The sequence below is a fragment of the Carlito syrichta genome, unplaced genomic scaffold (assembly GCF_000164805.1).
Source record: "Carlito syrichta isolate Samal-C Ts95f unplaced genomic scaffold, Tarsius_syrichta-2.0.1 Scaffold303563, whole genome shotgun sequence".
Lineage (NCBI taxonomy): Eukaryota > Metazoa > Chordata > Mammalia > Primates > Tarsiidae > Carlito > Carlito syrichta.
Window position 1 is genome coordinate 106,248 of NW_007247659.1, and position 17,130 is coordinate 123,377.

Here is a 17,130-nt window from a genome sequence, read left to right on the forward strand (position 1 = left end):
GGAGGAAAATGGGGTCTACGGCTCTCGAACACGTCCTAGCGGTCTCGAGGTCCACGGCCCTCCCTGATCCCTAACGCTCAGTGGGCCTCCATGGCCGGCTCCCAACAGGCCAAGGCAGGTTGCATGCAGGCATAGACTACCCATTGGGAGATCTTGCCTTCCTGTGGAAATTCGGGTGCTGGGGTACCGGCAATGCGTTGTAGAAGATACTTACCTCCACACCACAGCTGTGTTCTTGTCTCCTGACACTTGAGTGGAGATTTTTTGGAGTTGGAGATAAAAGTCCCAGTCTCCCTCCGCCCCCCCACCCCCGGACTTCTCTTCCTCTCTTGTGTCATCTGGTGACAAGCGGAATCCAAATCTCAGAGCCAGAGGTTGCTAGTTCAGAGCTGGCCAGACTCTGTCTGTGTGGAAGAGGCAAACTCACTGGGATGTGAGGAGGAGATGGCTTTCAATATAACAGAGGAAGAAATGGGTAATCTACTCCAGGGAACCAACACCACAGAAGTCAAGGAAAGCCTCAATACTTTGTCTCAAAATGGTCTTTGCTTTGTGACAATTTCCTGAATAGACTCCACTTCCTAATATCACCCCAAAGTGACACCTATGAGGTGAAAACTTTCAAATGAACATAATGCAAATGGAGCCTATGTGTAGAGGATACAAAAGAAAAAAGTAACCATGTCAGTGTGAGATTGACTAGGAATACTTTCCTGTTGTTGAGATGCATTAGGACTTTGCAGGAGGGGAAAATGATAGAGAAGACAATTTAGTTCCAATCAATATGAAAGGTGTATAAATGAGCAGATTGTGGTCAGAGTAGTAGATAGGATGACAGATCAGAGCAGAGTGAGAGGCAAGATGTTCATTGTTTTGAGAGACAAGGGTACATGCCGGGGTGAGTGGGTGGGTTTTCATGTCTGTCATATTGTATTCATGACTGTATATCTTCTTGGACTTATACATTCATCTTTATATGTGCTATATATCCTTCATAAAACATTTAACATCAACATTGTATAGAAAATAGTAGAGTCATGTTGTGGAGTTGAGGAGAATGAGGAGAAAGTTTCTCCAGCCTTCTTGAGATGAGAATCTGTTATCTCTCTTTCTTCTCTAGAATTCACAAAGAACAGGGCTCAGTACTAAATGTTGAGGAATCACTCTGGTGCCACTGCATTTTATCTCCTTGGCATCTCTGGCTCTGAAGAATTACAGCATATCCGTTTTGTTGTATTCTTCTTTTACTACCTCGTGACATTAGTGGGAAACATGGTCATCACTGTGATTGTTTGTGTTGATAAACGTCTGCAGTCTCCCATGTACTTCTTCCTTGGCTACCTCTCTATCCTGGAGATCCTCGTCACAACCATAATCATTCCCATAATGCTTTGGGGGTTGCTCCTCCCTGGGTTGCAGACCATATCTTTGACTGCATGTGTTGCCCAACTCTTCCTGTACCTTGCTGTGAGGACTACAGAGTTTGTGTTATTTGGAGCAACTTCTGTGGACCGTTATGTGGCTGTCTGTAACCCTCTGAGGTACAACATCATTATGAGCAGTCGCACCTGAAACTCCATGGTAATTGTGTCTTGGGAGGTTGGATTCCTTTCTGAAATCTGACCAGTGTATGTTACTTTTCAGCTTACCTTCTGCAAATCGAATGTGGTGAATTGAACAATTTTTTCTGTGACTGAGGCCAATTACTCAAACTCTCCTGTAATGATACACTTTTCACAGAGTTTATCCTCTTCTTAATGGCTATTTTTATTTTCTTTGATTCTTTGATGCCTATGGTTGTCTCCTACACCTACATTATCTCCACCTTTCTCAGGGTCCCTTCAACCTCTGGCAGGAAGAAAGCCTTCACCACTTGTGCCTCCCACTTCACCTGCATCGTGATCGGCTATGGCAGCTGCTTGTTCCTCTATGTGAAACCCAAGCAAACGCAGGCAACTCATTACAACAGAGTGGTTTCCTTGTTGGTTCCAGTAGTGACTCCTTTCCTCAACCCCTTCATCTTCACCTTTCACAGTGACAAAGTCATAGAGGCCCTTCAGGATGGGGTAAACCACGGCTATCAGCTATTCACGAACTAGCCTCATCCTAAGGCATTTTACATGGCAAAGTATTTTTTATGCATTCTAGAATAATCTGAAGAGGTTTTTTTGATCTTTGAATTGCATCATAATCATTACTTTCATGCAATACTCTGTGTGCAACAAATGACTTTTAACTTATGGTTAAGGTTTTTAATGTGACTAGTTGTTACTTGAAATTCATTTTATCATTTTTTTAATTCAGCAAAGGGAATTTTTTTGTTGTTGCTTTTTAATTTTTATTATACAGATGTGGGGTACATTTCAGGGTTAGGTATATAAACATTGATCATGTAGGTACCCTTGTTGATGAGGTATGCCTCTCCCTCCCCTAGCAGTTTCCATCGACTGCCAATCCCACCCCCTCCCTGACAGTTTTCCACGACTGTCAATCGCTTTCTTATAGCATTATAATTGTTCAAGTTTTGTTTATGAGTGAGAACCTATGGAACTCTGTTCTTTGTTTCTGTGATAAATCACTGAGTATGATCGACTCCAAATCCATCCAAGTTGCTGCAAAGTCCATATGTTTGTCCTTCTTTATGAGGACCTCAAACGCACTGAAAGGAAAAAACAGCCCCTTTAAAAAGTAGGCAAAAGATCTGAATAGACACTTCTCAAAAGAAGATATACGGGCAACCAACAGACACATGAAAAAGTGCTCAGTCTCACTCATCATCAGAGAAATGCAAATCAAAACCACATTGAGATACCACCTAACCCCTGTAAGAATGGCCATCATTAATAAAACAAACACCAGATACTGACGAGGATGTGGAGAAAAAGGAGGGCTTCTACATTATTGGTGGGAATGCAAACTAATTCAGCCTCTTTGGAAGACAGTGTGGCAATTTCTGAAAGAACTAGAAATTGACTTTACATATGACCCAGTAGTTCCTCTATTGGGAATATACCCGGAGGAACTCAAATCATTCTACAAAAAAGATACCTGCACACATATGTTTGTTGCAGCTCTCTTCACAATAGCAAAAACATGGAACCAACCATGTTGCCCATCGAAGCTGAACTGGATAAAAAAAATGTGGTACCTATACAAAATGGAATATTATGCAGTCACTTTATCATTTTTAAGACATGTATATATGTGTATGTCTTTCTTAAGTTTGGGAAATTTAGCAATGAAACAAAAAAAAATGTTAGAGATACTGTTTGTAGAGACAGTCTAAAGAGTAGACTAGTGGTTATTTAGAGCTGAGGTAAACACAGGGATAGGATAGTGATAATTGATTAGTACAGGCTTTGTTTTTGAGATAACGGTTGTAAATATCTGTTGTTATACCAAAAACCCATCGAATTGTGCATTTTAAATGAGTTAATTTCATAGTATGTAAATAATATTTCAATAAAGCTATTAAAATAGATTTTTTTAGATTGTGAAGAAAAGTGAAATAGGAATGAAAATGAACATCCTTTGGGGGGATGTTGAAGCTTTGAATAAGACTGTCAGAGAAAGTTTGAGAGAGGAAACCTACTGAGATATTTGGAAATCTGTTAAAGAGCTTTCCAAGCATAGGGAATAGCAAATGGGACCCCTAGGGAAGAAAGAGCAAAGTAAGTGTGCAAAGGAGAAAGGGGGAGCAAATGCAATCAGAAGTAATTGGAATGTAGACCAAGTAGAGCCTTGGAAGTCTTCTAAAGACTTTTGCTGTTTCTTGGAGTGAATTGGAAAACCATCACAGGGTGTTGAAGAAGAGTGACAGATTCAGTCTAATGTTTTAACAAGAGTATATGTTTGCTATGTGGACAATCCACTAAAGGACAATAAAGACAAACCACTAAAGGACAATAAAGTAAAAAGGTGAAAGGTCAGTCAGGAATTTGCATCAGTTAGTTTTATTATTCAAGAACCAACCACAGAACTCCTGTGGAATATAGCAGTAAGCTTGTAGTTTCACACTTCATGTTTCAGGAGATCAAGCGTAGGCTCAGCTGGTTGCTCTGTTGATCTCAGGTGGATTTGTTCATGAGTTTAAGGGTTGGATAGGAGTTGGCTGACCCAGGTTGGGCCCACATTTGTAGTCATGGAAAGTATGAGTTTGATCTTCATGTCGTATGGACACATAATTTTTGAGGCACACTTCTCTGACTTGAGCAGTCTTCTATTCTTATATTATAAATGAGTACAGAAGTTCTGAGAAATTAAGTGACTTGAGTACATTCAGCTCCTGGAGAATTAACAAGCTACTTCTTGAATGTAGATTTCACCTTCAAATCCACTACAAAGTGCTTCTCCTAATGTTTATTCCCACTAAAATACATAGAGGAATCTTTTTTCTTTTTGGGTTTTGCCAAATGTTTTATTGAGTGTAGACATCTAGAGTATTGTAGAATAGTCTTTACCTGTGTATTCAAAAGGATCAAGCCATGGTCAGATACAGTGACTCACATCTATAATCCTAGCACTTTGGAAGGTTGAGGCAGGAGGATTGCTTGAGTCCAGAAGTTAAGAGACAAGCCTGAGAAGAATAGCAATATCTTGTCTCTACAAAACTAAAAGCAAAAAACAAAAAACGGTGGCGCATGCCTGTAGTCCCAGCTGATTGTGTCACTGCACTCCAGCCTGGGTGAGTGAAAACTTGTCTCAAAATAAATAAATAACTAAATGGAGAAAGCCATATTGTCTACACTGTCAAATATGTCAGGCTTGGCATATATGATGGAGATTAATGAAGTATCATGAGAGTAATGTGGTTTCTGAAAAGCTTCTATAATTTGAAGTAGGGTCTTATTCATGTGAAAAGCAAAGCTTCTCACATTTAGTGAACTTGCATTTCAACTGAGGTACACAATATTTTAATTTTAAAACCAATAAAAATCATTTTCTCATAAAAGAGTCCCATTTCACTTTTCAGAAACTTCAATTTAAAAAAATCATATGTCTTTTGGAAGTTGTATGGTTATATGAGCAATAACTAAAATATATTTCTTCTTTGGTTGCTGAGGTTTATAAAATGTGAAGATGATAACATCTCCATATTCAACAATACAATTTATGCCTCGTTGTCTGTACTCTCCTGCTGTCTTGACTATATTTTAAGAACCTGTTTAATTCTTCATATTTCATTACTTCAACCATAATGAATCCCTTTTAGAAATCTGTGTGAATCTCTCCTGCATCCTGAGGAGCCTTAGTCCCATACTTCACTGGCTTGCAGTGAAAAAGTATCTAGTTGGAGTGCTGTAAACTTGCCTTAATGGTCTTTGGCAAAATATTTTGGGTCTTGCTCACTTCCAGATGCTTCTGTCTCCTTGGGACTCAATAAAAGCAAAGTCAAAACTCAAACCAATGGTTTTGTAAATTTCCATTGCTTTTTTGCTAATATCACTTCTGTCTAATAAATATCAAATGTATCTACCTTTCCAAGGATCCAGCAATGAACTTAAACCAAGATTCACATATACCCTACATACCCCTACCCTCACCTCAGCCCACTGGGCTTCTCTTATAATTCCCACAGAAGTACCTCCTCATCTTGGGGGAAATTTGAGTTGCCTACTAGAGGAATCACTAGATGTAACATTTCCTGGTCTAAAGTCTGCAAATATTCTGTCACAAAATAGAAAGTGAAACAACAACAGTCTTTCTTATCAAGCATAAGAATTATAATCCTTTCTGTTGTCTGAATTCTGGGGCTTTATTTTGGCTAGAAATCTGTGGGTTCTTCTCCCCACCATAAACTCAGCCTTTCTCCTTTCCTCAACTGTGGTGCATATACTTTACTAATGCCATCAGAGAAACTGTATCTTCACGAGGGACCAAAATAACTCCAATTTCTGCCCCTCCTCAATCAAAAATTATTTCTGGTAGCCTCCTTCTAGCAACTTCTAGCACCTAATATACTACCTAATTTTAAAAATTGTGAGTGGCCATGCTCAGGAACCAAAAATTATGAAACCTAATTTACAACAAATTAGTTTGGCACACATATAATGATATATACAATCATTACTGTGGAACATCATTATTAGACACAAATGGTAAGCACTTAGGTGATTATAATTTCCATTAGTTTTACATGGTCTTCCTTTATGATTTAATCCTTTTTACTCAAGATACACAAGGCATCTCTTTTCTTTTTCTCATGTACCAAGGTGAGTGTGTACCTAATGTCTTGTGAGTGTGGAGAATAGGGTGCCACAAGACTTTTCTACCTCTTTCTATCCTTTCTTCCAGTGTGGCCAAATGAACTCCCTATTTCCTCTCTCATTAATTCTATTTGTCCGTGGTATTCTATTTCTATGATCTAACTCCTTGTCTCCACTATGCTTCCCTGAGCAGCCTTTTCTTTTTCAGCTCCTAGGTCAGGGTACCAGTTCTGGGTCAGTGTGATGCCAATCAGTGCAAGGCTTCTCTGGATCACTGTGCTGCCCAGTAGAAGGCTTTCTCTAGAACATTAAGGGAGGAATTTGGGGCCCAAGAACTGATTCCATGTTATTAAAATATACTGAACAAATATGGTCATATACTCAAAATCTGCAAAGCAAAAGGAATCTGTTCACCCAAATTTGTTTGCCAAGAAGTTATTAATTCTATAATGGAGTTTCAGACCAGTACAAGAACATTTTTTACTTTTGTGTCTCTTCAGAGTTTTGTTGAAAGATAGAGATTTAGTTTGTTTGGGTTCTTTAGCTGTCTGGTTTTATTCAGAGGGATCTCCAAGCAGACTCCTGTGCTGCCCTGACCTGTCTTCGCACCCATAAACATTACTCCTTCTGCTCCAAGCTCAGCACCAGGAGTACTCCACAGGTCAAGGACTTAGTTTAGACTGAGGAGGGCCTCTGTTTCTCCAACTTGTGGAGGGACACGTGACCGGGGTTCTCTTGGGAACAGAGATGAGGTCACAGAAACTGAGTTTATCCCTCTTTTGCCATGCTTCTTTCTCAAAAATGTTCACACATACTCAGTCTGCAGTTTCTCCTTGATAGTACGGTCGTGTGCTCTGAGATAAAATAAAACAAACTCTGTTAAACAGGCTAAATCCTGTTGATCTGTCAAAAATACTCAGTTCTACAGACACTTGCCTTATCCCTACACCACTGAGCTTTCTCCATAAAACTAAACCTATCCTCTGGAGATGGCTAGCATCCAGACCCCCAAAGCAAAATACAGAAGCTCATTTTCCCAGACCGGCAAGGACACCTACTGGTGGACAGACAGATTAAAGAATCATGGACCAGATGCCCTGTGGGATTTCAAAAAGAGCTGCAGGTGCTACTCTAACAAGAAATGTGAGAAACAGGGAAATGCTGGCTCAGACTGGGGTTTTTGCCTCGGGTGCGTGTAAGTATATTTGTGGAGGGGTGTGGTACATTAGCTCTGCCAGTAACCTGTTGATGACTGATACAGTAATTTGATGTTCAGTACTTCCTGGAACAGTCCCAGTTGCAAATATTCTCTTTTTGCCACTTCATAAGTCTATTTGTTCCTATCCCAAAGAAATGTGATCATTTGGCATTTTTCTCACAGATCCTACGGTAGCTGATGTCACATGATGCAGCGTCAAACGTCTTTGTTAGACCAATGGTCACACAGTTGAAATCCTGATTCTGATTGGTAACACTAAAGGAGAAGAGAAAGCGTGGTTATGACCCATGGTTTCCTTCCGGGTTCTCCTAATTCCGGAGTGCCTGGACCCACACGTCCTCCTCGGGAGCAGCCTTATTTCTAACTCAGACCCCCGTCTCCAAATCCAGCTTCCACATCCAGCTCTAAATTCTCCTTTTTTGTCTGCTGTCCTGTGGGGTGTATGGATTCAGAATCTCGGACTAACTCACTCCGGGGTTTGGTTGGGGGCATCTCAGGGGGTGTCCCTTTTTCTCCCATAAGTAATGTTTGAGGGCTTTATGTATGTTCACAGAAAGAGGACCTAAAGAAGGCAAAAGAGATTGCTTACGCTTTCCTAGACCCCAGCTAGGACAAGCAAGTTGGTGGAGCCATTTCTTGGCTCTCCTACCTCTTTTTCTCCCATTCAATCTTTTTCAGTCTGACTAGAAAGGCCCTGGCCTCAAGGAAAGGGCATGAGTTTTGGACTCAGGTAGCTTTGGAGTCAAATGGTGGCTTTGCTACGTCTTAGCTTTGTGATATTCAACACATTTTTAAGCCTTTCTGGTCCTCAATTCAACTACCTGTGACATGGGGAGTAATAAAAATGTTTGCCAGCAGCCTGATTAATATTGCAGGAAATAACACATGCAAAGTACTTACACAGTACCTGGCATTTTCTAGACACTGAATGAATATTCATGTCTGTCCCTTTGTGGGGAAGTCCAGTTAGAGACTGGGGAACTGACTTGCTCTCTGTCTGAATCAACATATTCATATCAACACTGGGAATATTACATTCTCCTGCCATACTTATCTCCATGGAGTTATTCACAGGAGATGGCTCTTGGGCCCTAAAAGTTCATAGCTTTAAGGAATAGACAAGTTGCTTATAATAGTCTTTCTTTAGAGAAAGAAGCCACATCTGGGGAAAATTGTAGGCATTTAATCATAAATGTGATCCATGGGTTAAAATAGACTTGTGAGCTATATCAAACAAATGCTAGGCATGCGAATTTGTTTGAATCTTAATTTGAACACTGTAATTTGTTATATGAATACACTTCTCTCTCCTCAGGAATGTCTGATATTTTTTATAATAAGTTTATAAACAATGCATCTCAGGGAATAGATGAGTGTGAAGAAAGGATAAGAGCAGAACAGAGTCGAGTCTCAGCCCTTGAGCTATTCCAGGATGAACCTATGACTCTCAGGATTGATCTCCTGAGGCAAACCAAGATCCCCAGAAAAATGCGGATGCTCACGTACTTGCCATTGAACACTGAGTTGTTGATCCAACTCCACTTTTTCTCTGCACGCTGGTATGTTAAGCCAATAAAATACTTTTCAGCACCAGCTATGTTCTGGAGAAACTTCTAGACATTAACAAAAAATAAACAGTTCAACAGTGAGTGTTTTACTGATGCCTCCCTTGAACCAATGTGCCCAAGAATGTACCTGATTCTGGGAATAGGAAAGTCTATTGGGAGATCCTGGGACTGGCTATGGCTGGCACTTGCCACTAAGCCTAGAAGAGTAGTTGTCGAGGTTGGCAGGACAGCAGGAGCACCCAAGGTCTGGTTAAAGTACAGACTTCTGAGATTCTGGCTCAGTAGGTCTGATGTAGGGGACCAATAATTTACTTAACTAACACATGCCCAGATGATGCTTATGCTGCTCTCTAGGGACCACACTGTGAGAATGAAGGCAAAGGACTACTGTACGATACAAAACAATGCAATTTTTAAAAATGTGTCAGCCTCTCTACATAGGATTGTTTTTATTGCCAAAATTATATATTCCAAATAAGGTTGAATCAAATGATAATAAAAATGTGTTTATGTTCTTTGAAAACTTAGCAAAGGAAATTGGGGAGATTTAAAAGTGTGTTGCTAAAGCAGATAAGCCAAAGAGAAATTATCAAGTGTTTGCTGAATATTTGCTAGATTGATAGTAGTCAAAGACATCTTCGTTTCTCTGTTAAATTAATGAATCATTAATCACCCCAGCGAGAAGTCCTTTTTGTACTTGTCACATACGTATCTGTACATATCCACAAAGTCAGTTGATATACAAGTCTTACTTGTCATCCCATGGCTATTTCCTTAGTTCTTCTTTTCTAGATGCTCCCTTTTCCTGAAATATCTTATTTTGTTAATTTTTAAATTACTTACTAACTTTATTTATTTACTAAACATTTCCTGGAATGTCTATTATGTGCCAGGCATTGTATTTAACTGAGGATAGGGAAACAAATACGTTCTTCTCAAAGACAAATAATAAACAGGAGCTGGCAAACTACAGGCAGTGGGTCAAATCCAGACTGAATGAAACCTTTTCTATAAATAAGGTTTTATTGGCCTGCACCCATGTCCATCTGTTTACATATTTTTATAACTGCTTTTGAGTTACAACAGCAGAGTTGAGGAATTTTAACAGAGACTTATGATCTGAAAAGCTTAAACTGTATATTATCTGGCCTTTTAAGAAAAAGTTTGCTGACCCATGGTCTAAAACAAGGATCCTTAACTCTTAACTCTCATGCAGGAAGCCATGGATGGTTTTCAAGGGGATGTATGAAGTTGTTGGAATTTTATGCAATATATTGTGCTTCTGTAACATTTCTGGGAAGAGATGCATATGTTTCATCACCATTTAAAAAAATCAGTGATCCCATCATGATGAAAAACCACAGTTTTAATGACAGATGTCAGGAGAAGTACCCAGGTAAAGTGCTAGAAAAAATGTACTAGATCTGGAAAAGGCAGAAAGGACAAAATGATTATGCTGCATAAATTTAAGACTTTACTAGAAAAACTATAGATGAGGTGATGCTTGAGATGAATTATGGGAGATAGCTACCTGTCTGTTAAATAAATGGGAGGGGAGGGTTTGGACTTTTTGGAAGAAAGAATATCCTTCTACAGCTCGAACATCTGAGGAACTTCAAGATACTAAGTATGGTGAAGAAAGAACTAACTACAAGATGCTCAATATGGCACGCACAGACAATTTAGAGCCCTAGAGATATTATGATGTCGGTTCTGCTAAGGATAGCTAGAAAGAGGGAAAAACTGGAGACAAGGAAATTAATTTCAAAAATTCTGAAGATATCTACTTGGGAAATGAAGTATTTGTTAGAGAAGACGGGACTTGGTTAGCAACTGATTTGCGAGAAAGAGAGAAGATAACATTCCAGAAAATGCCCAGCCTACAATGCTTGGTGATGTGACTATGCACCAATATTTGAAATACAAGAGGAGGAGCAGTTGAGCTCAAATATAATTGACTCCATTTTGGGCATGGTGGGTTTGTAGAACTTTTGAAACATCAAAGTTGAATTTGGTATACTGTCTGGTTTGGAGAAGAAGGTTAAGCAGGAGATATAAACTTGAGAGTCATCAGCAAAGCACTGGTGTGATGAGCTTTTTGTGGGATTAGTATGGAGTATAAGTGGGAGTGACTGCCAAGGATGCAACTTGGAATGAGCCAAAACTAAGGGGCGAGGAAAGAAAAAGAGATCATCAACTTTCTGTTGTATTTCTCTCTTCCCTTCTTCTCTCCTCCTTCCTCTTTTCTCTCTGCTGCCTTGCTCCTGATTTTCTGCTTTAAGACATTTCCCTTTCCATCTGGATACTTGTCCTTATGCTTTTGTTGGTTATCTATTAGCAAGATTCAGAGAGGAGACCCTCTTACAAATTCTTCTTAATCACAGGAGGACCTCTGAGAGGAGGAGTAGAGGGATAGAGGGGAGAGAAACAAGAATAGTGTAGACAGTACAATGTCACAGTGCCTAGCGCTCAGCAAATGCTTAAGATTGGAAGGAGAGGCAACTATGACCTGAAATAGATTATGGTCTAGAATTGAGTAGAGTATGGATATTGGAGTCAGAGAGATCAAAATTCCATTCTATGCTCTGCTTTTTAGGTGTATGACCTTGGTCAAATTGCTTTGCTATTTTCTATTTTCCTCATTTATAAAATATGGATAATTGGCTGCAAGAGGTATCTCACGCCTGTAATCCCAGGGGAGGCTGAGATGGGAGGCTCACTTGAGACCACGAGTTTGAGACTAACCTGGGCCACATAATAAGACTCCATCTCTAAAAAAATTTCAAAAGAAAATATAAATATTTTATATGTATGTATATCCTCATGATGACTATGAAGTAAAAGAAGATAGTAGAACATCACTTCTTGCATAGTGTTATCTATTTTTATCATTAATTATCAACTTCAAACCCAGTTTTGTGACATGATTCTTTGTTTTTCATATCATTAATTTTATTAATTTATGTCTTTATTTACTATGCAGACTGGGGTGACACATTGACATCTCACATTTATGAATATTCTGCTAGTTTTTCCACAAAGCTTACACACATCAACTCATTTGTTTTTTCCCTGCACTTTAAATGTCTTGACTCATTCCCAAGACACCAGCTAACTGCTCTGCCTCATGGGAAAGACCTCAGAGTGTGTATTTCTGTAGCTTAGATTAAATGAAGGAATGTACTATAGCTACTGAGACTTCTAACTCCAGATTCAGAAAAGGAACTTGAACTCCTCAGCCAGCCACCTCTCCATCTTCACTCCATCCCACCCTCACTCCACCTAATTGCCCAGCATCCCACCCACTGATGCTGGTGTAGGGTGAGCCGCTTTGTTGTACATTCCAGTGTCCTCACCAGTTTTTCAGGTGTATTGACAATTGCCAAAGTAGATTCCTTGCTTTCACAGAAGTCTTTGCTTTTGTTCCAAGATGATTCAGAATTGGATAAGAAAAAACATCTTCCTTGATAAAACTCCCAGTATTGGGGACAAACTGAAGTGATTGAAGAAAAGAAAGTATGAGATTAGTAGTTTAGGGTGTAAATCCTGGAATTGAGTCATAAAGTAGTGAGACATGGGTTTCTTTACAATTATATTAGTATAAGTCATTCTCAATCCAGGAAGAAATTCCACTCAGTCTAGTCTGTTTTTCTGTTGATAATGTAAAAAGCATGAACTGAAAGGTCTTTATGGTCCCTTAGAGCAAAACATTTCCATAATACAGGCAATAATGGGAAAGTCTCAGAAATCAACACTTAAGAACCCAGAGGAAGGAAAGGAGGGACTTGTAACCAGGCACTTTACCTGTTCCATAGCTCCTTGTGGGAATGGAGTTCTTGGGACTTGGAGAATATCTCCCAAAAATCTGTGGAACTGAAATGAAAGAAAAAAATGAAAGTTACTGTCTGGTAATTACTGCACAAACACATCAGAATATGGGCTGTGCCTATTTGTCTCTGAATCATGGAAATGATAAGAAGAAACTCTTGGTCACTCAAAGGCAAAACTTTTCTTTTTTTGATCCTTCCATCTAACTACTGCCATTATTTGTCATGCTTAATACGCAAATCCTATTTGATGTCATCTTTTGTTTTTGTTTTTTGGTTGTTTGTTTTTGCTTTTGTTTTTGTTTTGTTTGGTTTGGTTTGGTTTGGTTTGGTCTGGTTTAGTTTGACAGTAGGTGTGAAATTCCAAAAAAAGAAGAAGAAGAAGAAGAAGAAGAGAAAGGAAGAGTAATGGAGGAATTTAGCATCACAGTAAAACTTCTTCATTCCTTTCTTATATAGACTTTGGAGCACATCCTCCTGAGGCTTCACACAGCATCTTTGCTGCTCTTTCTATTTCTAGTGTCCCAAGTCTTATATGAAAACTAATAATCCTGGGCAGCTCTTGGACTCTTTCAGCAGCACTACTCAGTTATAAAGATTGAGGCTAGCTGGAACAAATTCAGGACCAGGGAGGTATTGTCAGACAAGGAAGCTAGGGAACTTTCCAGATATTGCCTATAAGCAGAGAAGGATCCATTCATTTCTTTAACTACAAATAAGGGACTCATTTTCCTGGGAATAGTGACCGACTGAGCAAGCAGCTGCAGTGACTTCAGAGTCTGCTCAAACCTCTCCTCAGTGCCACCAGTTACTTGTCCTTTGTGGTTGAAGATTACTTTAGTTTACCCTGAGACCAAATTAGTTACTTAAGATTTTGTTAATAAAACAGACAAGTTAGCATTTATATTTTATTTAGACTCTTTGCAATATAGGATGGCTTGGTATTCATCAGAAACTGCTTTGGGGTTATGACTAAAAGAATTCAATAAATATTTTATGATAATTTTCTCCACATAGCTCACTGTACTGCATATCTCAGGTGATACAAGGATCAATGAGAAACTGTCTTTCTCCTAAATATATCAGTAGCAGTAGGTGTCTTGAGAGGAAGTGAGAGGAAATTCTAAGAACAGACTTCAAGACAGAACTAGTTATTTTAATAGAGAGAGAATAGGCATGCCTATTATAGCTCTGGCTATTAAGCATTTTCACATCTTATAACAATGATTGCATATAAACCATCTTCATATCCAGGTACAAAACTGAGGATCAGATATTTCTCTCAGTCCTATCTTGGTTTCCCCATCTATAAAAAGAAAGGAATTTATTAGATGATATTTTTAGAACCTTGCGCAAAATAATGTCTTGGGCAAACAGGCCATGAGGAAGGTCTCCATTCAGCACATAAGAGCTGTGTAACGGAGAGAAGATTTCCTGTCATGTGCATTACCTGTTCCGTAGCTCCCTGTGGGGATGAAGTCGTCATTACTTTTTCCAAAAATCTGTGGGACTACAAACACAACCAGCTGTTGGTTCAACCCCAAATTTAACTTCACCATGATACAATAAACACACATCACTACAGGAGCCTCAGGGCACTGTGACTGTTCAAGAGAAATACTGAATTCTCTGCCTCAATCAGTGCCTCAGTCATATACAAATGTATATATGCATTTTTGTGAATATGTTCACTTATTCTTAATCATATTTCTTTCCTGGTCTCTTATGCAATAGGAACTGCACTTTCAGGTTGTGTCATGAGGAAGATACCTCTTACTCAACTGCTGCTTTCTACTCACATTTCCTTCCTCATTTATTTTCCCTACTGACTTCTGGAGTTGGAGAAGCTTCTACTTTCTGAGTTTCAATAAAATCCTTTGATAGGAGGCTTCTTTCACTAGACATTTGGATAAATTAATTTACATATGCACAGAGATAAATTTCTCCCTCAGTTAAATCCGGGTACTGTTCAATTTAGTTCTATCACCACTCTATCGTTGGGCTGAACTGGAGCTATATTTTCAAATTTTAGCAACGATAACAAGCACTGTCAAGTACATCAGCTCAGATCAACCAACTAAGATTCTAGTAGCAAAAGCTTTGGTGGGGCTCTAACCACAAAACACTGGTCAGTTCTTCATTTCCAAGACAGACCAAGAAATCTGGCCCACATGTGTGCTGGGAGTGGGAAGACCATTGTCAATCTCTACCCCTTCTCCAACTGAGTCAGTTGCCCTCAGGTGGAAAGACTTGGGCAGGTCAACTTTATACTCAGTGTTGCATTCTGACAAAAATCCTAAAAGCAAATGCAACTAAAGCAAAAGTAAACAGGTGGAACTTAATTAAACTAAAAAGCTTCTGCACAGCGAAATAAATAATCAACAGAGCAAATAGGCAACCAATAGAATGGGAGAAGACATTCGCAAACTATATATATGATAAAAGACTAGAATATACAAAGAATTCAAACAAATCAGCAAGCCAAAAGCAAATAACCCCATTAAAATTGAGCAAATGACATGAATAGACATCCCTCAAAAGAAGATATACAAATTACCAACAAACATATGAAAAAATGCTCAACTTCACTCATCATCAGGGAAATGCAAATTAAAACCACAATGAGATACAATCTTACACCAGTCAGAATGGCCATTATTGAAAAATCAAAAAACAATAAAAACAATAGATGATGGTATAGTTTTGGAGAAAAGGGAGCACTTCTATACTGTTGGTGGGAGTGTAAATTAGTACACCCTCTATAGAAAGTGGTATGGAGATTTCTCAAACAACTATCTACCTTTTAATCCAGCAATTTCACTCCTAGGCTTCTACCCAAAAGAACAGAGGTCATTAGGTCATTACATGAAAAGGACACCTGCACACACATGTTCATCATAGCACAATTCACAATTGCAAAGATGTGGAATCAACATAAATGCCCATCAACTGAAGAGTGGATAAAGAAAATATGTTATATACACACTATGGAATATAATTCAGCTATCAAAAAGAATGAAACAATGTACTTTGCAGGAACTTGGGTGGAATTGTAGAGCATCATCCTAAACAAACTCAGGAACAGAAAATCTAACATCACACGTTCTCACTTATAAGTGGAAGCTAAACCAAGGATATGCAACGACATGGAGAATGGTATAATGAACACTGGAGACTCAGAAGGGGGAGCAGTAATGGGAGGAGAGAAAAAATCACTCATTGGGTACAACATACACAGGCAGGGGTGGTGGGTACTCTTAAAGCCCAAATCAAAAATATTTGTATCCCCCAAAGATACCTACATATTTTTTTTAAAGAGGAAGGCAATATGGACTCAGTGTAAGAAGCTCTAAATACTCACAATACAGCAGAAATAATGTCATTCCGACAACTTTAAGCACCACCACAATAAGCCCAGAGATGATCATGTGCCAGTTCATGATGAAAGAGATCAGAAGCCTGTGGGGATTAGAGCATAACAGTATCAGAATCTAAGGGCAAGCCTACTTTTCACCAGGACACATCCCAGCCTCTTGCCAGAGTATGCTGAGCAAAAGTGGCGTGTGAGACAGGCATGCCATTGATAGGTACAAGGGGGAGACCCAGCACAGGCCTACAACACAGATAGGACTCTGTGCTGACTGGAGCCTTTGAACTTGGCATGCTGCCTCTCCTTCACTCAGCTCTTACCCTAGGTCTCTGTCTTGGTTCCATTTGTGATCTTCTAAACTCTGTCTAATAAGTAAAGTCTCTCCTGTATTTCAAGAACGCTTAGCTCTGAAAAGACCTGTGTTGCCTTAGTTTGTAGTTTTGGCCATACTGACTTCAGTTGTCAGAAGACTCAGTCTTCAAAATGTTAGGAGTAAGAGACAGAGCAGGCATCCCTGAATATCTTGGCAGTGGGAGAGCGGTAACAGTATATGTGTAGAGGACAGACAGACAGACAGATTCACCTGTTTTCTCCCTAGAAGACTGGGCTGGCTTGCAGAAGGGTGTCTTCCCGGCGGTCTGTGCTGAGTGTAGCTGGCAGGGGCCTCGTCTCCTGAGAATACGCTCCTTCTGCTCAGTCAATGGTCTTTTTTTTCACAGAGTCTCTGTCTTAGCAGCATCCCCGAGAAACACTTCTTCCTGTTCAGTGTTCTTGGTAAAGGGGCAGGCGGGGCAAAGAGGGGAAGGGAGTTTCTAGTCTTACAGCAAGAAGAGGCTTTCTGCCAAGGAAGTCCTTATAAAGATAAATATTTGTAGGAGAATTTGGGTAACAAAATGTCCCACAGAGACTCACCTTTCTTCTTCTGTGTTTAAATCCCCTT

The 17,130-nt window shown here is 39.4% G+C and overlaps 1 protein-coding gene and 1 pseudogene across 3 annotated transcripts; one reads left to right on the forward strand and one right to left on the reverse strand.

Moving 5' to 3' along the window:
• Nucleotides 1-1,149: 1,149 nt before the first annotated feature.
• On the forward strand, nucleotides 1,150-2,099 carry LOC103261018 (annotated as a pseudogene).
• A 4,950-nt stretch (nucleotides 2,100-7,049) lies between these two features.
• On the reverse strand, nucleotides 7,050-16,333 carry CLEC5A (C-type lectin domain containing 5A). 3 transcript variants are annotated; one of them, XM_008058645.1, is made up of 6 exons: nucleotides 16,182-16,333; nucleotides 14,271-14,330; nucleotides 12,798-12,866; nucleotides 12,350-12,486; nucleotides 8,932-9,038; nucleotides 7,050-7,680 (listed from the first exon to the last, which is right to left on the reverse strand). In XM_008058645.1, the coding sequence occupies exons 1-6, from the start codon at nucleotides 16,258-16,260 to the stop codon at nucleotides 7,566-7,568; spliced, it is 567 nt and encodes a 188-aa protein (XP_008056836.1). In that variant the 5' UTR covers nucleotides 16,261-16,333; the 3' UTR covers nucleotides 7,050-7,565. The 3 variants fall into 3 exon arrangements, with proteins under 3 accessions (XP_008056836.1, XP_008056837.1, XP_021568328.1); XM_008058646.1 differs by lacking the exon at nucleotides 14,271-14,330; XM_021712653.1 differs by lacking the exon at nucleotides 12,798-12,866.
• Nucleotides 16,334-17,130: the final 797 nt, after the last annotated feature.

Coding starts and splice junctions, on each gene's coding strand:
- CLEC5A (XM_008058645.1), bottom strand. CDS start 16,260: ATGAACTGGCACATGATCATCTCTGGGCTTATTGTGGTGGTGCTTAAA. Junction 9,039..12,349: donor TCAATACACCTGAAAAACTG/GTGAGGACACTG, acceptor GTTAATGTCTAG/AAGTTTCTCCAGAACATAGC. Junction 7,681..8,931: donor AACTCAGTGTTCAATGGCAA/GTACGTGAGCAT, acceptor CTTCTCCTTTAG/TGTTACCAATCAGAATCAGG.